The 21,547-nt window shown below is 44.2% G+C and overlaps 1 protein-coding gene across 1 annotated transcript in view; it reads right to left on the bottom strand.

The window, feature by feature from the left end:
• ptprdb (protein tyrosine phosphatase receptor type Db) overlaps nucleotides 1–21,547 on the bottom strand; it is a 152,616-nt gene that overhangs the window by 45,612 nt on the left and 85,457 nt on the right. Inside the window, exons 5-7 of the mRNA XM_084004832.1 lie at nucleotides 19,571–19,720; nucleotides 6,670–6,815; nucleotides 3,486–3,627 (exon numbers count right to left, since the gene is read on the bottom strand). Coding sequence (XP_083860958.1) covers nucleotides 3,486–3,627; nucleotides 6,670–6,815; nucleotides 19,571–19,655 — 373 coding nt within the window. The 5' untranslated portion in view covers nucleotides 19,656–19,720. The remainder of the gene's footprint in view (nucleotides 1–3,485; nucleotides 3,628–6,669; nucleotides 6,816–19,570; nucleotides 19,721–21,547) is intronic.

The following is a 21,547-nucleotide window of genomic DNA, read 5'->3' as shown; positions in this document are numbered from 1 at the left end:
CAAGGAGATGCTAATTCTGGTACTAGCTCATCGAACCATAGCCGACGGGTCGTGAGACACTAGCTTGGCGAGCGTGCATGTGTGTGTGTGTCTGTGTGTGTGTGTGTGTGTGTGTGTGTGTGTGTGGCCTTTTAACAGCTCCGGTTTCAATCAATCATGACGGCCGACAAATGGAAACATGGACATAATAAACCCAGAGAACGAGATCAGAAGGTGTTTGTGTGGACGGGGCCGGTTGAATGAGGGCAAAAGTGCAAATAAAGAGAGAAAAGAAGGGAGTACACAAAGAGTGAGGGAAGGCAAATAGAGAGAGAGAGAAGGAGAGAGCAAGAGAAACAGACAGAAAAGGGAGAGAGAGAGAGAGCACAAGGGACTCATACGGCATAACAATCCTGATTCTCTCGCAGCTTTCATTATGCAAACGCTTACTTCAAAGCCAGCCCCTCGTAGGCAGGAATAATGCATTCCATTTCATCTACCTGGGGTGGGACGCGAGCGCCGAGGACGCACAGTCAGAATGCTACTCCCCGAGATCATGCCTCTCTCTCCGCCCCTCTGCTGCAGCCGCTCGCCCGTGCACAACAAATGGAGAGGTGGTGGATGCGGATGTGCAGGTAGAGGTTTCTACGAGAAACTGCAAAACGCAGCCGACCGAAAATACTCACGCATTCTTGTGCAGATGCCCCCAAAAACAACAGCAACAACAACAGAAATTTAATTTGAAAGCTGACAAGCTGTGAAGTGATTTAAGGACTGACTGAATGGGCCGATGCGTGCACACACACACACACACACATGCACACACACATGCACATGCACATAAAAAAACATGTTCACACACGCATCAACAGCCAGCTTGCCACCATCCATCATGGGGACAGGTGTAAGCAACACCAAAGTGTGTTTGGGAGGAAGCTGCTCTAGTGTGTGTGTGTGTGTGTGTGTGTGTGTGCGCGCGCTGCTGAACAGTTAAGTACCCCCTGAGGTCAGAGCAGATGCGTAACCCTGCGCTCCCTTGTTGACGGAGTCTTCCACACGTCGCACTGTTTCATTTGGATGTGCTCCCACCTCGCTGTTTCCACGGCGAGAGGTCCAGATAATTTCACAGCTCATAGAAAAGCCCGGTCTCCCAATCATGGGAACTGCCGTGCGAACACTGTCATCTTTATACCAGACAAAAAAAAAAAAAAAAAAAAAATCTGCACACATCGCTTGCTGGGTTTGTCATGTGTGAATCTGGAAGAGTGCGGAGCCGGTCTGCTCTTCCAATCATGGGAAATAAACCAGGAGCTGGCTGCTGTATCAGAGGCTCGAGTGCGATATCTGCACCTGCAAACAAACCTGTTTCTCTCGCTCATCACCGACTCGGGGGACAAGCGGTCACGGATGCATTAACATTAACGCTTGCAGCTGCACTACTCAGCTCAGTTTGTTTCGCTTCTGCATGTCGTCAGGTTGTTTTAGAGGGCACAAAGTCGGGTGAGGGATTGTACACAAAACGGGAGGTACGCCTAACCCTTGATGTGATCGATTTTTATAACCGCGTCTACTACTTAATGATAGTAAGATACACAATATGATGACAGGTGACAATATATGGGATAATAATATGAGGGATATAATCAGATGTTTCCGAAATTCCTAGTGGAATTGAACCTTATTTTCCAAGTTTTGTCTTTCATACCAGTTCCTTTTAGAATCTGAAATTAGTTGGAACTTCATCTTTTCAATTCACAACTCCTGTTTTCAGACTGAAACACTTTTTCCAGGACTGATTCCGATTCATTCAAACAGACACACTGGCTTTTACAAACCAAATGAATTATACATCATCGGACTGTACACTGGATCCCTAAAGCTTAATTGCTCTCAAGTTCATTATTATTTCAGCCATTGTCAATCACGGACATTTACTGGAAGCCAAGATTTCAATTAGCTTGGCTCTAATCCTCGGTAATTAAGCCGGCTGACCTTAACACTGGATCCCTCGTGTCTGACAGTCAGTCAGTCAGTCAGTCAGTCAGTCAGTCAGTCAGTCAGTGTCGTTGCAGAGCCTGGGGAGACAAGCAGACTGACAAGACTCTGTGTGTGTTGCATGACTATGCGTGTGTGTGTGTGTGCGTGTGTGAGAAAGTGTGTGTGGGTGTGTGAACTTTGCAACTGGCATTTGGACTGACAGTATATCAGGGGCTATTAGCGGCTCCCAGGTGGCCTCTTATTCATCCGCAACACAATGACTCCTCAGAGGAGTAGAAAGAGGCAAATCACTACATAAAGACTGTCTTAGATTGAGGATACGTGTGTGTGTGTGTGTGTCTGTGTGCGGTCTGCCCATGTGTGCGTTCATAAGTGGTTACGTACGTTGATAAAGACAAAGATTAGACACAAGCAGATAGCTTCCATCAAGGGAGGCGGGGGGGGATCAGAAATAGAAGCAGGGACACATAGAGACACACATACACAACACAAAGTACAAAGACTACCATGTGAGACAGGGGAAAAGAAATTGTGGATGGATGGAGCGGAACAGCACAGAAGATGCAAAGAGTGGTCTGATGTGAATAATTTAGAGGTTGCTGTGTAGTGGACCTAAGAGCATATGGAGAGAGAGAGAGGGAGGGGGAGAGAAAAGGAAAAGTGTATAAAAAGAGAGGGGAACGGGGGAGAGTGAAAGAACGAGTATGAGGGACAAAAGTTGGGAGACAAAATAAACTGAGACAGACAATACGGAGAGAGAGCGTTGAGAGAGGAGAGGAAGAAGTGTAGACTGTGTTATTACCCCTCGGAGAGAGACGGGAGGGGAAGAGCGAGAGGAGAGACGAGATGCGAGAACGATCGGCTGCATGTCCTTTCCCCACGAGCGTGTACTGTAAAGGCTGGCGATGTGATTATCCACACTCCAGCAGCTTCACTCACTAAGACACTCTTGAGCTTCAAACTACCGGTACATAATGTTCTCCTAATGGACTCCACCAACACTAACATCGCTATCTGCATTAATGGACTCCCGCTAACACTGACAAAAACCATCCACTGCAGTGGACCCGGGCTTTAGGCTTATACCAGAGGAAACGAGCCTCCACTTCTTTTGTCTTAACTTTTTTAAATTAGGAGAACGTGGGCAGAGGAACAGGATTAGAAGGACTGGATTATAAACTCCTGCCAGTGCAGCAGTTCAAATATTGAACTAAAGACCTTCTGCCTCAGGAAAAGCTTTGAACTTCAGAATGTATGAGGAGCCGGTTGATGTTAACTCCAGCTGTAATTATGTTTATAGTATTCCTCCTGGATGCAAACACTAAATATCAGACAGGAAGCCATAAAGTGCGAGGGTCACGGCCAGGTGATGCACTATTTTGGGATAAGCTGGGTATCGAATAATGTGGTTATGTGCTATATCCAGGTAATATGATTCCTAATTTTCATCACGGCAATTAAAAAAATAGCTGAATGGAAAGGCAGCATGCTTGCGTGTTGACACTGACCCCGTAGCACACTTAGTCGGGTGGAGGCAGTGATCTCTCCGGCAGAGTTGGAGGCGTGACATTCGTAAATAGCCTCGTCTCTGGGGGTCCTCAGCGGCTGGATCCTCAGGACCGAACCGGACCCGTCGTCAAACTCTATAACCTGTTAGTGGGAAAAACCGGCTTTAATAAACACTAGCAAAGGATCATAATGTGTAAAGTGATGTCTCATTATCTATAGAGCTTCACTTTTCTCAGCTCCAGCTTCCCTCAGGACTCGGTGGAGACCAAAAGCAGAGCTAAAAGAGCGTGGGTATTGACCTTACATCCATCAGGTGGAATAAACACAACTTCAAATAAATGCTAATGTCACTCTGTGTCTGCTGCATGTTTATATGACCGACTGTTAATAAATCATAACATGTCAATGTTCGTTTCTACTGCCTCCAAAGTGGCCAAAATACCAGTAACTGCAGGGTTAAAGAAACCTCCTCTGAATTCATCAAGATTTAAAATATTGCTCTGTGCTACAGATATATTGTTTGCAGCTCAATGATAAACAATCCGCAGGCCTTTTCCTAGTTTTTAATTTGCTGAGGGGATAGTGAGTATGAGAGCAATAAGTCAGGCTTGATCTGTAATCACAAGGCATAACTGGATCCACAGTCTGGGACCAATCCTATCATTTTGCTGTGTCGGCTCCTAAATTGTGGAATATTCTGCCTCAGCACATTAAACAGGCCTCTTCTCTGTCTTTTTTAAATCTCTTCTTAAAACCCATCTCTTCTCCTTGGCCTTTGGCACCCAGTAAGATGTCGACTTGTCTCCTTGTTTTAAATTTCTTATTTTCATTGCTTTTTATTGTGTGGCTTTTATTATTTTTATTACTTTTACTCATGTTTTATGTCTTTTAATTTATTTTTTTGTATTTTTATGTAATTTTGAGCTTTTCTTCTGTACAGCACTTTGGTCAACCTTTGTTGTGTAAAAGTGCTTAACAAATAAAGTTGGATTGGATTGGATTGGATTTAGAAAGATCTGACAAGTAAAGCACTGAAGTAGCAGTGTAGTCAGTAGTCAAGTAACTTTGACTGACTTGAAAGAATGGAGAAGGGATCGTTGTGATTCAAATTGTCCTTGATTGCATCTTATGTCATTAGCATATTTAGCTTATGAAATTACGTTTTTTTCTGAGATTCTTGATTTGCATAAAGAATCTCAGAATTTTAATTGCATAAGTTTAAAACATGCATGTACCAGATCTGGATTCGGTGAAGGTTTCTGCCGACTGAAATCCAATAAAATGAAATCCCTCAACAGGTCTTGACCGACAGGACAGAAATGCAGCAAGTAGTCTGAGCTTATATAGGATGGATTAAAAATAAAATATCTCCCCGAGTGATTTAATCACAAACAGGAGGACGCCAAAATGAACTCAAACCTGTGAGGAAACTCCACTTATTAAAGCGGGAGAGCACCCTGAGCTCAGGGTGACACTGACTAGGGGGGATGGGGGTGGGGTGGTACTAGTTCAACATCTCCGTCTAAGAGTGACTTGTGAGGTGGTGAAATAAATCAAAGGTTAGAGCCTTCGGCAAACTAATAAGGCTGATCATATAGGAAGAAAATCTCATATACTGTAGCCCAAGGCATCATCTGACATATGAAGGAGTTGCAGCAGATAGCATTTCACACAGTTGTATAACCTTTTGGAGAACAAATGAAGAAAAGCAGGGAAACAGATCAAATCTTTAAAAGTTTAAAATCTTGACTCAACTTAAAACACAACACTCATTATTGACTTAAATGTCAACTTCCACTGCAATAAATACAGTGTCAACAAACCACCTCTCTCACAGCGGACACTCTGATTTGTCATCCAAGGAAAAGCACAGGTGTAACATTAATGTGGGCTCTTGTTCATCGAGGAAATATGAGTCAGCATGCACAATACCGGCTCTGAAACTGGACAACCTACATGTAAGGCAGCTACTTAATGCTTCAACTGATAATTATTTACATTATGAGTGAATTCAACAATTGTTTTCTAATTGTTTGACTAATTAATTCATTGTTTGGGGAAAATGGGAAAAAAATAGCAGCGAATCCTCACAACTGGAAAGCTGGGACGAGGTTATGATCTTAGCATGAAAAATGGCTTACAGGAATAGTTAGACATTTTGACATAAAGCTGCAGCCAGGATTATGCTAAAGTGGCATCAGGCGACAACTGGAATATGCTGAGTCATTTCTGGGTTTTAGGACTCACGATAGCCAGCAGGGGGCGACTCCACTGGTTGCAAAAAGAAGTCTATGAGAAAATTATCCAAATTCTCTCTTGATTTATGATCTCAGTAAACATTGTAAACATGAGTTTATGGTCTCAATCTGTAGTTAAAGTTGGTTAATGACGTGATGTTTTAAATCACTGTGAGTTTACATCATTGATGTTTTGCTCTTAAAGTCACAGGAGCCAAAAGTTTGCTTCTTTCCAAATGTAAGTCCCAGTGACCATCTATCAATCGTCAATCGTCATCGTCTACCGCTTATCCTGTATTCAGGGTCACGGGGGGGCTGGAGCCGATCCCAGCTGTCATTGGGCGAAGGCAGGGTACACCCTGGACAGGTAACCAGTCTATCACAGGGCCGACATGTAGAGACAAACAACCATTCACACTCACATTCACACCTACGGGACATTTAGAGTCATCAATGAACCTATCCCCATCCTGCATGTCTTTGGACTGTGGGAGGAAGCCGGAGAACCCGGAGAGAACCCACGCTTACACGGGGAGAACATGCAAACTCCACACAGGAGGAGCCTGAACCCGACCCAGGAATCAAACCCGGGTTCCAGTCCAGATATCCACATGAAAGACCCGGAAGTTGTAATTCCACCGTCTGGCCACTATTATGTCAAATTTGCTGCAATAGGCCAGTGCTCTTCCTGGGGGCTTGGTTACACCGTTGTTTGATAAGTCAAACTGTGTGCTGTGAGAAAGGTGTATGAAGAAACTAAAACAAGAAGAACTGACAACAGCCTTCCTGCTTTCCTAGACACCAGCTGGTCCAGTGAACCCGAGTCGTGACTCTGCTGTGGGATGCCGACCCATTACCATTTCAGTTTACAGCGTTTCAGCATGAGAAGAAGTCAGTACTGTCTGATAAAACAGACACGTTCCACAACAGTATCTCGGCATCATACCTCAAATCTCTGGTTGCTGACTTTTTTGCCTTTCTTGTTCCAGACAATCTTGGGCTGCGGATCCCCCGAGGCCTGGCACACAAAGGAGGCCACTCCCCCCTGGACTCCTGTCTGATCTTCTGGGGTTCGCGTGAACCTGGGGGGTGCTGTGTGGGAAGAAGTACACAAAAGTTAATTAAAGTTCAATCTGCCAATGTTTACATGGATGCTTTTAATATGACAACCGTACACATCACGTATAGGCAAGTATTCACACATGCATGTTCATATTCTCTAATGGATTATTGTGCCTCTATAATGCACTTAAGCATCAGATCTCCACTTGATACACTAATCTGTCATTCACACATCTGCACTCATGGTGGAGACCTGTGTAGTCGTGAAAGGGGAAAGCCAGCTGTGAGTGTGTGCACGCGCACATTTAAGGTGAATATGATGTGTTGCTTGTGTGTGTGTGTGTGTGTGTGAATTCTTGGAGTACCTTTAGTGTAGTCGTTCATGTGCGTGGCTACGTGCATCTTTCCCCCCCTGTACATGTGTGCACGTTCCGCCATGTTTTCCCTTCTGTCCCACCAAAGAAGCTTAATATTTCTGTGCCATAAAGGATTTATGAAGACTTACTCCTGACATGACCACTAAAGCCCCTCATTCCGGGGACGCCAACAATATCATAACCACAGCCTCCGCTGGATTGTGACATCACAACATCAAAAAAAAAGAGTCGGCACGTCAGTCACGGCACGTCACCGTCAGCTCGCCTAATGGCATTCCAGCCAAACCAGAAAATCCCTACTTAAGGGCTTACCGCCAACCGCCCTGACAAAGGGAGAGAAATTGCTTTTTGCTGTTTAAAAGGAGGGAGGGAGAGAGGGAGAAAAGCTAAGCTTTTTAGAGAAGGAGAGAAAAAGGGAGCGAGAGAGAGAGCGTTGAAAGAGTGGGGAGGACAGAACAGAAGAGTGAGGGAGATAAAGGGAGCGAGCGAGAGAGAGACAGATGGAGAGCCGAATGGGTAAGGAAGAGTGGGCATGAACAGCAGAAGTGGAGGGAGAGAGGAAGATGAGCAGGAGGTGGAGAGAGAGAGAGAGAGAGAGACGGAGGAGGGTGAGATAAAGTCAGTGAGAGGCAGAGAGAGCGAGCCAGATGTACTGGCAAACATGGCCCGAGAGCCCCAAGCTGCCCGATCACCTCTACACCTCGCTGGCTCACAGCCAAGTCCACCTCACCGGCTCAACACAACAGTGTGTGTGTGTGTGTGTGTCTGCTTACTTTCGTCCTTGCATATGCCAGTTTACACACACACACACACACACACACACACACACAGTTCATGTTTATGTATGAGGGCTAACTGACAGTTATTGACAACTATTCCCGTGATTGATTTATCGTTGAATGTGCTACGTGAAGATGTCACGTTGGGCTCAGTGAGATCACTTTTCACCATTTTCGCACATTTTGCATCCAAACGACGGCGATCAATCAGGAAGTGTCAGGTTGACAGAGCCATGTAAGGATGAGAAACCATTTCCACCGTTTCTACATGCATGCCATGTTACGGTCCGTGTGTGAAAGAGACTTGGGCGAATGAGCCAATGTGCGTGTGCCCATCTGAGAGGGAGAGAAATGAGTGAGAGAATAAAGAGAGGGGGAAACAGAAAGAATGAGAAGCGGGAGAATCGCTCTCTTAATCCTCTTGCTAATCTCTCCCCCACAAAACAAATGAAAAGTGTAAAGCCAGCAGAGCCATGCTAAAAGGCACGGCAGATCTTTCAATTGCTTTTTTTATTTATTTATTTTTTTATCCCCCCCCCCCCCCCTTCTCTTCATCTCTCCAGCCAGACTCCTCTCTTCATACATCCCTGTTTAATTGTCTTCTCTTTCTCATGTTTTGCCCCTTTATCTTTCTCCCCTCTCCTAATTCGTTGCCACTGAATCACTTCCCCTCCCTTCTTCACAGCAGCTCTCCTTGCTACCTCTTTCATCCTCCTCCTTGTTACTCTTTCTCCATCTCCTCCCTCCATCTCTGGGGTGTTACATAAGTCTTCCTGTCACATTGACTGACTTAATGAGGGGGGGGGGGGGTTTCAACCGTATGCTCCATACTTTCCTCCTCCCCTCTCTTTACAGGCTCTCATCCTTCCCCTCTTCCTCTCTTCCCTTGCTCCACCACTTTTTCTCTTTTCACCTCCTTTTTATTTATCCCCATTCCGCTTCTCTGCTCTCTGTTTGGGCTCCTATCCGTTGTGTCTTTTGCCAGAATCATCAGGGTCGTTCTGGTCGTGCTGCTTGGTGGGATTAAACCTTGACATTTAGGCCAAGGAAGAGTGGGCCCAAGCTCAAAAGGGCACCTCAATATTTGTAGCACTTTGACAGGACAGAAGGGATGCCTGCGGGTTTATTTTTTCATAGATGTACATTTAAAAAAGAAAAAAGATATATATACATATACTGTATATGGAGTTGAAAGAAAAATACTGTTCTACACTGTACCCGAGGAACACAAACATATATTTTAGATCCTTTAGAAATTACGAGGTTACTCAAATATCCAATTGAACCTCTGACCACCACAGAGGGTTCCACTTAGCCCTTTTCTTCACCTCACAGCTTCTGGAAGAACATTTTTTTTTTACTTTGCAGCAGTCACATACCTCAGTGCTGCTGTATGTCACCACTAACAGCCTTTTTTCTTTTCCCCCAATATGACCTAAGATGGAAGTGAGGGGAAACTACTGAGTGGCTCCGTGGAGAGAGAGGTTTAGATGGAATTAGACGGTGCCAATCTCCCCCTCTTGGTGTGTGTGTGTGTGTGTGTGTGTGTGTGTGTGTTGGGGGGGTGGAGGATAGGAGGGTGGCCTACATAAAGGTTGATATACAGTGGGATCTGATCTATACAACAGATGGCAGGGATTACAAAGACGGCTCTCCTCCCTGGACCACTTTAGAGTCACGGCCGAAGATGTGTGAGAAACTTTGATGACAAGAAGGACAATGTTTTTTTCGTCTTTTAGAAAAAGAAATAGAATACAGACATTGGGTAGCACATGATGTTGACATTGATTACAATTTGCCCAAATATTGACTCACGAGTTGCAAATATGTCATCTGACCAGGTGGTCATCCATTCCGGGAGGTGACGCTAGTTTGGAAGAATCCTAAACTTTCATTCTTTCTAATGGCCATCAGGGGGCGACTCCTCTGGTTGCAAAAGTCAGATCGTATAGAAGTCTATGAGAAAATGACCCTAATTCTTGAGTCAGAACATCAGTAAACATTGGAAACATGAGTTTATTGCCTCAATCGCCAGTTTCAAGTCTTATTCAACACAGCAGGATGTTCATTTATTTTACAACTGTGACCCTTTCACAGTGTATTTTCAGTTCATGCCATTTTGGTTGTGTAAAAATGTCTAATTCAGCATTCGGTTGTACTTAGCTCCACCTTTTCGTGCAAAAACTAAATGACCACAGTCAAAATGTCAAAAGTCACAATGGCAGTCCTCAAACCAATGGGTTTCACTTCACAGTGACTACGTCCACCTCTTATATACAGTCTGTGCATCTGATAACAGATAAAACCACCCTGCTCTCCTCCAACCTCTGTTTTGTTTTGTTTTAATTGAGTTTACAGTGACAAATGCAACACCATTTGGGGATAAACTCCCCTCAAATGAACTTGGAAACAGTAATGGGGCTGTGGAGGTTCACCGGGGAAGCAGAAAAGACAAATAGCAAGACTAAATGAAGCTAATGACACTTTGTAGGATGCTACAGGGACATACTGTAGCTGGCAGATGCCGTCTTAACCTAGAGGGACGCAGCGAGAGAGCTGGAGTTTGTAAGAACAGATGCTAGCACTTACTTCAGGGAGTGTGATTTAAGCACACAGTGTATTAAGATTGGAAAATTGCATACATTTACGAATGGAAAGTATGAGAAAAACAGATGGAACTGAAGACTATGCACTTCTCAGATTGTAAAAGTAGCATATCATTTTAAATTGTGATAAATAAGTGGCTCCCAGGTTTCTTTATGACACAGTAATGCATGACTGAATGAGTGAAATGTCGAAAAGATGAGAAAGGGTTTTCTTGTTTTGATATTATTTCATTCAAATGATTCCATCTATTAACGTCCACTAAGTGAAATAAAAACCAAAAAGTTTGTCACTTATTCTGGGATGCGCCGTGTCAAGTCATCTGAGCTCCCGCAGATTGTTTCCAAAAACTCGACAATCCATCGCAATTTATGTGCCCTCGGGCCTTATCTGGTGTGCCCTCGATCACTTAGCTGATGTGATGTGAGACAGCATGAGGCAGACGGGCCTTTCCCAACGAAGCAAATCAACAAAAAAGCAATGTACTCAGCAGCACAGAATGGACCCGCTCTGTCTGATAGGGCAGCGATCAATGTTAGAGATTGGAACAGAGAAGCTCTGAGAAGCTGGAATACTTCATACAATCACAGATAAGAAGTTTTAGTGTAGTTTTAGCTGAAAAAGGAATAGATACTAACAGAGGAAGGGTGGTAAACAGGTTACTGATCCCTTTCAGACGCGTTGACAGGCGACCCCGGCGGCTTCCCACACATGTTCATGTGCACCACTAGCTTTTTGTGAGTATTTGCGTCAGCATGTTGTAGGTTTTGATCACATCTGAAAAGGCCGACGTTGGATCACGACGCGACTTGCCAAGCATCTGTGCCTGCGCCTCACATTTTCCTTCGTATGTGTGCGCTTATGTTGATAGTTAGGCATGTAATGAGTAATTTAAAGCCCCTGCCAGGAGGAGATCCAGCTGCGCGGCGCTGCATGCGGCGGTGGGCGGTTTAGCTGATGACTCTCCAAATGAGAACTGAATCGGCCTGTCAGACAAGTTGAGGAACGAGGCCAATATCGAGGCCCGAGCCAGGGCCGTGATAGTCAGCCCCGAGAGTGGGCGGGCAGCTGGCCAGGACCATAACTTAAAACACATTAACATCAAACCGACACATTAAGAGCAAATTATCAGCTGCTCACATTCGTCCTGGAAATGGAATTGGATTGCTGGGGCCAATAAACACAGAGAGACAGCTATCATCCTTCTGCAGCACATATAAGTGTTAATTGGAAAACATTTGGTCGAATGGGCCGTTTCAACACAGAAAATGAAATTACACACAATTAAGTGCTTTTGATAAAACTTCAAATTAAAGAAAAAGATGCTGTTCAAGTTTCATAAAGTTTAAGTGTCCGGCTGTGTCCGCGCCTCGACCAAATCTGGAGTGTTAGATTATTTATTTCAAACTCTGTTTTCCTCTCAGACAAAAGGCCTTGTGACTTTGTGCCTCGTCTCCTCGCTGCACGCGGTTCCATCGCTTTTACGATGACGCAACAGCAAAAGAATAAAATGCGTTTTTACTGCCGATTGAAATCCACGTCCAATTAGCATGCCACTTACCCGCCACGGCGGCCCCGGGGTCCGGCTGGTGCCGAGTTAATCAGGGTTAATTTGTTAGAAACACAAGGGGAGGAATTAATCAAATGGGGTCTTCTTTTATACACAGATCGTTAGAAACACATGCGCTACCCACTGGGTACACAACTTTACTGGGTCAGGGCCGGCTTCCCATAAAGATGAACAGAGGGTTTTCTCAGCGCTGGTCACAGTGTGTTACTCACACACCACTGCACCGCTACGTTAGAGCTAAGCTGATGCTATCCAGGCCTCTTCACAGACGGGTGCACCTGCTAAGCTAATGCTAAGCTAACGCCAGTCACATCCTGTTAGTCGCGGATGGGCACACAGCTATGCTACTTGCTGATAGCAACTAGCGGGCAAAGTTTGCACGCTGAAGAGCTTCTGCAGCAGAACTTCTCCGTCCTCTTTGTCATCAACGTGGACTTTCCTCCTGTTATCCACCTCATTCATGGATGAACATGTATAGATGGTAATGGAGAACATATTGAGGGAGTCCAAAGGCTCACAACTGAATATGAGACTGATATGAATGTGCTTTGAATATTATGCTAGTCCTAAAGCCAACACTGGTATTAAACAGTTGACATAATACCATAACTGTGACTGGCATTTTGTGTGTGACTTCTGGAAATGTTTACGATGTGACCCAGTTCTGCCACCTTCTATGGAGAGATGTTTTGCACTGGAGTTGATGGAAAGAGGTCGTCAAGCATTCAAATTCTTTATTTTTAAGATTTCCTGTCATATTCTGGATGAGTGGGCACATCGTCGCTGGAGCTGAATTTGAATAAAATGGAATAAATTATTCCAGGAAATACACCCTGAATTATTTAGACATATTGGAAATAAGTTGGGTCGATAAGCGACACGGCAATTAAAAATAAGGAAATTACAGGACAATTTTAGCGTGATTAGAGTCGTGCTTATTTCTTTAATTCCCTACTCACCATCACTGTCGACTTTCCTGCCGTGTCACAGCAGATTTCTCTCTTATTTAGAGAAAGAAACAACTGTCCAACCATGTTAACGCTTCCAATGTCTTGAGGGTAAAAAAATGACCCGTTTATTAGTTTAACAGCAGAGAAAACTTCCTAAATGTATCTTCTTTCTTTTTCCAGCATGATGACATTTCCTGGCCTGACCCGAGCGTTAGGAATAAGGACTCCTCTGCCAACCACCACCAGACATGATCTCATTAGTTTCGTCCTTACATGGAAGTTTCACGCAGATATAACATGTTAATGAATGAACTTTGGATGGAGTCAGGTAAGACATTTCCCCCGTTTCAAGTCTTTATGCTGCTGGCTCCAGCTTCATATTGAATGGGCAGATATGGGAAAGGCATCGATTTGCCCATCTAAATGAATTCTCTGGAGCAAAATGCGTTCGTATATATCCCTTAAATGTTGAGGTACTCTAAGAGATCTCTAAATGAACGTTCTATGTTGTCATATATGAGGCAACACTTAAAATGAATTGTGGTCCATGCATGTAAAAAATCATCCGTTTAGACTTGAGCAGAATAACACCGGAGGCCTTTTGGTCATTTGATCATCCCTTCCCAGTCCACAGGAGAAATCACCCAGCGCCTCCATCAGGGTCTAACCTGCCGAGAGCAGATGGTGACATTTGTACTGTAGTTGAGCAATAATGTCAATCAGGATTTAGCCTTTTTTTTGTACGTTCAGTGAGTCGAGCAACATCAATCAATCACAGAGGAGAAACACAATCCATCTAAGAAAAGAACCGGCTTGATTCAGTTTCACACCCTTAACTAATCCTCCCGGGGGCAGAAACCTTTTTGTGACCCTGCCTCTTCTTCTCATGCTGATGAATCCTGACGGTGCCTCATCCATCAGCAACAAGAATCCACGAAGCTCGCACGAAAACCAGATACTTATCGCAATCTAATCTCTCGTCTAATCTCAGCACTACATGTGCTCGCATACATATACATATAAAACAGACAACTGCAGGCGTAATCACAGGGACGTACACATGGATGTGGCTCTCCAGATAAATCCTCACTGATACGGCTGAACTCTTTAACACACATGTGCTGTGTTCTTATGTTCTTACCAAAGAGGAACCAAATTTCATCCAGTGGAGTCAAAATGTATTTACAAAATCCCAAAAAACACATTACAAGTTTGCCTCAAATTTCCCCACCATGGGACTACTTTCTGTAAAAGACTACACCATGTACTGTATCCTATAGTATGTATGGTATCTTTTCAAAGCATATCAAATGCTTTTATAGCAATTTAGACCTTTGAACTCAGAAGCTGAGTTGAAGCTAAATGAAACACGCGAGGTCACCAGAAGCACTTGGTGGACTCCCAAAGATAGCAAAAGTACCAGTGCTGCATTGTGGGAGACTGACCCAAGCTTCCAGCCTCAGATTCCAGTCAACCTCAAGGCAATGCGAGCGTTGGCAATATGGTCCAATGTCAACAGGTCAATCAATCACCACATGGGCATGTTCTGTCTTTTCCATGTTGTAGCCTGACATGTCATGTGGGAAAATGTTAGATTTTCAGTAACTGAGAAAAGCTGTTTTCATGCCTCTGTGCTGGTAACAACTGTGACCAGAGGCATTATGTTATCAGTTTAATGTCTCAGGAAACACCCGGAGGGAATTCCTTCAAATTTGGCACAGACATCCACCTGGACTCACGGAGGAAGTGAAAAGAGTTTGCCGGTCAAAAGCCAAAGGTCAATGTCATTATATCCTCACGTATATCACGTTCTTGTGAGTGCAATTTCACCTGGAGGGAATTTCTTCAAATTTGGCACAAACATTCAGCTGAACTCATACATATCAGTCACTGTGATGTCAGACATTGATTTGTGGATTACAGTTTTGAAGCCTCGAGTTTGGCATCTTGGTCGTTACCATCTTGTTTTTTTTTAGAACCAGAAGTGACACAAGCGGGTAGAAGTACAACCAAACACTGAACAAGACATCTGTAGGCAACCACAATGTTACGATTCACTTTCAGTAACTGAATACACAGTGTTAAATGGTAGAATTATTATCATAAACTTCTAAACAATCAGATTTTGGAGGATTTTTCACCTGATGGCCATTATAAAGTATGTTGGTTTAAGGCACTTCCCCTTTGGCTTCACTTTCAGACCACCTGGGATAAACTGATTAGAATTTAGTGCTCAAAGGTCAAAGGTCAAGTTATCTCCTAATGTCAAAGTTTTAGACACCAAATCACTTCTTTTGCTACAGTGTTCATCAAGGTCTCAGTCTTAATCTTAAAGTGGTATTTTCAAAGGATTCATTTTATCAATACTCCACGTGGTAAAACTGTGGGGAAAAATTGTTACATTTTGCACCAAAACGAATCAACCTAAAAATTGAGACATACGTGAGCATGGGGATGGCCATCACGTACTTCCATGTTCTATCCACTCTAAACACTCAAGATTTGAATTGGTGTGTTTATTACAGACTAATGACTAGAACATTTGTAATCAACTGCAAAGTAATCTTCAGGTTCTCAGCTTTCGGATGATGTACACCACTTCTCTGTGACAAATACCACTGACCTGCTATCGCCCACTAAAGATCCCTTGTCTCCCTCCTAAAAAAAGGTCTATCTGGGTCTCTGATGGGTAATGACATGTTGCCGTTTTTGTTTTTCCCATCAAGTTGATGGAGGAAAAAAAAGACATTGGATATGCACAGCTTTTACATCACATAGATGATGTGAGTCACCAAAATGTACAGTCTGCTTACCAAAGCTTACTAAAGGGCTGCAATCCAGCAATGCTTTCTTTACTGTAGCCTCTGAAAAGAGGGAGCCATTGTGTTGTGTTCAGTTGCACACACAAACACACAATCACACACAGACACACACACACACGCGCACACACACACACACACACACACACACGAGGATGTGCGTTTCAGCTGGAATTTTAACTGTTACATCCAAGCTGCGAGGGGAAGGGAGACAGCTTGTTGGTTTTTGGGGCAAATGAGGGTCAGCAGCGAGAACCCTGTTGTTGCATTGTTTCCCGTCGCCCTGAATGACACACAGAGGGATGCAGCTACTCGCACGGGGGCATCTCGCTGCGTATGCGGAGCGGTGGCCCAGTTTTGCGACGGGATCAGGGCATTACTCTTAATCCACCAGATAGATGTCATATGCACGCACGCGCAACACAAACACACTGGGAAACAAAAAATGGTGGCGAGGGAGGGAGGACAGAAAGAGGGAGTAAAAGAGGAAACAACGATGCATTCACACAGGCAAAGCTCAGTGCACTGGTTGTATTGTTACACTGGTGCTTGTGTGCAGAAATGCACATATGGTGCAGGAACATGCAAGGTTCCCAACTGTGGAGGATACTGTTCCGTCTGATTGCATCTTAATGATTGCATCTCAGTGCACCAGGGCGTATGTGGCGATTTGTGTCGACAGTGACAAAGTTTAGTAAAAAGTCCATGCCTCTGTCCAGACATACAGTAGAGGAGGAAAATAACACCATTGTGCTTAAAATTCATTGAATTCATTTGGCACAAAGTTTGGGTGAAGATAAGCACAACTGAGCACCGAGTGCATTTAACATTTCCAAACATGTAGACACGCGGCGGGCAACAAAGATGTCAGCGTCCCAGCGGCATCTGTTTGAATTCTCAACGTTCAAATCTCTGAGTCCCCGCTGTTGATATTAAAAGAGGCATTGTACGTCATGCACAATGAGATAAGAAGAGAAAAGAACAGTCTTTCCTCCCTTTACCCCCTCAAGCCCTCTGTCCCTCCTTTCTCACCAGATTATATGGATGTGCGGAGAAGAGGCAGCGAGCAAAAGTGAGAAAAGAGCGATGGAGGAAGTCACAGCGAAGGAGGCGAGGGCACGGGGAGAAAGAAAAATATGGACAGAGGAGACAAAATGGGAATCCTTTCCACCCTCTGTGCTGCCATAACCGCTACAGAGGAAGTCTGGGAGCATCACCGTTTTGATGGATGACTGGAGCCTTTACTGCCCGACCCTGGAACTTACACAGGGGACAAGAGGCCAGGAGGCTGAAAGGAAAACAAGAGTGCTTTGTGGATGTGTGTGCTTTTACTGGGCTCTGTGTGACGGTGGACTTTTAAAGCGTTGCAGGACTGAGAGGGCCGCCCCGGGCCTGTGTGCTTCTGTGTGTGTGTGTGTAACACATACATGTTCAGCATCGTACAACCACAAGCTACACTGCATTCTCCCCCCAAAACAGACTGGGGAACAGAATATATTTGCACTTATGGAATAAGCATTTTTCAAAAACAAATCAAATCAAAATTCTACGAGACACCATGGGCGTCTGACAGGATTACTCCCAGATGTTTAACAGTGGTGAGCCTGAATGACCTCCTCCGCTTTCTCTTCCATTATTCTCTTTCAGTCTATCCCATATTTCAGTCCTCCCACACTCCCCTCCTGTCTTGATTTTGCTTATCCTTATCTCACCCCAAATCTGATGCTTTCATCACCGCAGCTGCGAGATTCAAAGCTGCATTTGTCAACCTGACAAATTGGCAGAGAAGCCGTGCCTGGCTAGGACTTTGTCTTACACAGGTAGCCACCCATATCAAGTATATTTAAACACAGTAGAATCCCAGTAATGTTGAGGGTTTTGGAATATCTCATTAATCAGTTTCCGTAATAATCATATCCTGGATTCACAAACCTGGATAAGCTCTTAGCATTTATCAAAGTAAGAAAATTACAAGATAAATCTTTGCATGTAAACGACTTATTCAAGTCAGGTATCTGTGTAGGTGTGACTTCAACGTGAGCCATGTGGTTGTTAGCCATAAACATAAGAATAAATGATAGCATAGTTATGGTCTGGCAATGGTTTAATAGGGGATTTATTAATAATGGCTTGTTGGGATGGAAGATGTCTCCAGTAAGATGTCACAATGACACATAGGGAGGTGGTTCTACTGGAGTATATGGGGTGTGTCAGCTTTTGAATGTTTTTAATTATTTTTGGTTTAATGGAAGAAATATGGAATTTTTCTGTGATGGTTGCAATGTTTTTAAAATTAAATTCATACACAGGGAGATGAATACCAGGTTACGTTATGCTCCATGTAGTTTTCCAAATCTGATTAAAACTGACAGAAAATGTAACTATTTTGATAATGTATTAATTATTTAAGATATTTCTTTTCTCTGCCAGGAAAGGTCACGCGATGCTGCTCTGTGGCTCATCTTGGATGGTGTGCTTGGCTAACCGCTAACAGCTAGCGGAGCGTGCAGTGTAGGCTTTATTAAATCAATGGCTTCCATACATCGCAGCTTGTGTTTCAGTTTGAATGAATTGTGTTTTATGACGCTTTGCAGCCCATTAGTTGCATCGGCGGTTGTTAGTTGGCTCACTTTTATTGTTTTGGACGGTGTGTTTGGCTAACCGCTAACAGCTAACAGCGACTAGTACGCACACACACACTGCTGTACGTCTCCGAGCCTCAGCCGCTATTACACGGCAGCTTGGCGAGTTTCATTCCGTTTTTGGCAAGATGTATGATGTGTCTGATACGATGACCTAGAGCCGATTGCCTGCATACATCGCTGCTTTTTGTAGTTTGAATGAGGTGTGTTTTATGACGACATTGGTGTCTAGGGGGGTTTGCCAGTTGCGGGTTGTAATCATTCAATCTCCCAATACAGAAGTAGTGGAGATCTGGACTCAACTAAGTGTGTCTTTCCAGTACATATGGCAGAAATCCAAAACTTTCAGCATCCAATTTCCAACTTTATTAGCCTTCTGTGATAGCAAACAGAATGTGTGTGGCTTTAGGACTATTGGTTGGACAAAACCACCGATCTGGGGACGTCACCTCATCGGCTCTGGCTATTTCCTGACATTTAATAGACCCAACGATTAATAGAGGAAATAGTCGACAGATTCATCTTTCCTGAAAATAATCAGTAATTGCGGCCGTAATTATAACCAGCACACGACTGATAACCAGAATGCTAATATGCACGTCCCTGAGAAATACATGGGACCAGCCACAATCAGGGATCACACCCACACACACACACACACCCGGTATAAACCACAATCGCACAAGCAGTGGAAAAAATTATCTGATTCGCCATATGTGGTCTGTCTATCCGTGCCAAGTAATACTGTGATGGACAAAAACAGCTGGCCTCATATCAAACCTGCTACCCAACACACACCCACACACACACCCACACACACACACACACACAAGCACAGACACACACACACACACACAGCAGGGATGTGATATCAGGAGCTGGAGTGGTTTGTACGAGAAAACCAGGTCATTCCAGCCCTTCGTGTGCTTGTGCATTCAGACCCAAAGTGTAAATTCAACTGTTTCTCTTCACGCATGTCCACATCTGCGAGTAGACGTGCGTGTGAGGACACAAGTGTGTGAGTCTGAAGGAGAAAGGACTCACAGTCGGCATCGGCGAGGAAGAGGAAGCTGAGGAGGAGCAGGCCTGGACTGGCAGAGTGCATCATGGGATATGTCGACACATGCATGCTGTATCCACCGTGAGCTCACTGCCTCACTGTGCAACAGGACGATAGAAGCAGGCCCTCACAACCTGGGGAGAGAAGAAGAAAAACTCATTAGACTCGAGCCAAAGTCCAAATTAAGGGAGTTTCAGATATCATATAGACTCCCTCTCTCACACACACACACAGACACAGACACACACACACACACACATCCAAGCGCAGACTTGAAGTGTGCGAGTTCCCTCTAGGCCTTACACTCCAGTTATGCAGCTGCCTCTCCTCTTCTCGCTTCATTAGGACCATACACTCAATGCCGGAGGTGTGTTTCGGTGTGTGTGTGAGAGAGAGTTCACAAAGTAGCTGATGAATCTCAACTTATGGCAAACATTCAGCATCAGTCGGCTTCTGTAGTTCATTATTTTTATCTCCCAAGGAAAGCGGCGGCCTCGTTTTTTTTTTTTCTGCTTTAGCTTTCCCACAATCTATAAAACTTTAATAGTGAATTTCTTCCAAATGTACGTCAAATCGACATGATTTGATATTGAGCAAAAAGGAATGAATGGCTTTTGAATGGAGGGGTGGAAGAGTGGGATTGATGGATGACGGGGAGATTAAAGTGGGAGGAGACAGATGTGTGTTGGGTCAACATACAGCTCACTGTCTCTATCCTTTCAACCTTACCTCGCTTCCTTTCTTAGACTCCATCTGTTTCCCCTCTGGTGCCTTCCTCCTTTTCCTCCCCCTCATCTTGTTATCTTTTATTTTTTTACTTTTCTGCATTCTACATATTCCAAATATATCTTCCTCAAATCTGACTTTCCCCTCTCTTTGATTCCACTCTTGCTTCCTCCTCATTCATCTTATCAGTCACATTTCACTATGTCTCTCCCCAAAGCTGCAATCTCTTTTTTTTGTTGCCTTTTCACTCTCTCTCTGTCCCTCTGTCTGTCCCTCCGTCTGTCCCTCTGTCTCTCCGCCATCTGCAGTGCCTGGTGTGAGTGTCTGGCATTGGAGAAGACAGGCGTCAGTCTGTGTCAGAAATCTCACAGCTCAAATCACACGGCACAATGAGACATGGCGGATCACTGCTGCTGTCCAGAAACCGCCCGTGTTGTCAGAGCGACGCTGAAAGTGAGCGGAGGTGAAAGACGACGCCGAAATGTGTGTCACGTGAAATCTTTTGCATGAATGAATGATGCGGGGGCCCGCGCTGTGTGTGCAGGAGCAGCAGCTCATGCATACGTTGAGGCCTCGGCGTGTGCATGCATGTGTCCATTACCGCTGACTGCCTGTGCTGAATTGCTTGTACAGTATATGAGAGCGGTTGTGTGCATGTTAGCAGCTGTGTGCTCCTGATTTGTGTTTGTGGGCATTCCACAAAACTGGACAGAGTCATCAGCAGGGGCGGTAGCGGTCTTAATCCGCTCCACTCCTGAACAAGCTATCTGATTAAAAAAAAAGACAGTGGGGGGGGGGGGGAGAAGACCGCAGGAGCCCAGAGCTCTTAGCATCCCTGCAGCCAAGGCAGACACACAACTAAACCCACACTGGATTTTCCACTTGATTTGGTCTGAAACAATTGCTTTGGGATAACCTAGATCTCTCCCTGCACAAATTAAGTCCTCTGCCCTATGATTTACACTACTACAGTAGATATAGGACCTCAGCAACACAGTACAGTATGACAGACGCAAAACATACCCCGGGAAAGTACACTTTTATTTTGAGTTTGGATATTAGAACTAAGTTTTCAATGGGCCGTTATCAACTTTTATGAATTTATATATATATATTTTAAATTATGCATTAATTTAATTGTGATTTTCAGAGAGTTAAATTTAATCGAGTGGCATTTCACAAATGTTTTTGTCAACCAATATTAACATTGGTGCTCACTTTAGAAAACAACACCT

The sequence above is a fragment of the Eutrigla gurnardus genome (genome assembly GCF_963514095.1).
Source record: "Eutrigla gurnardus genome assembly, chromosome: 3".
Lineage (NCBI taxonomy): Eukaryota > Metazoa > Chordata > Actinopteri > Perciformes > Triglidae > Eutrigla > Eutrigla gurnardus.
The sequence above is the reverse complement of the archived record's forward strand: the minus strand, read 5'-3'. Positions and strand labels throughout refer to the sequence as shown.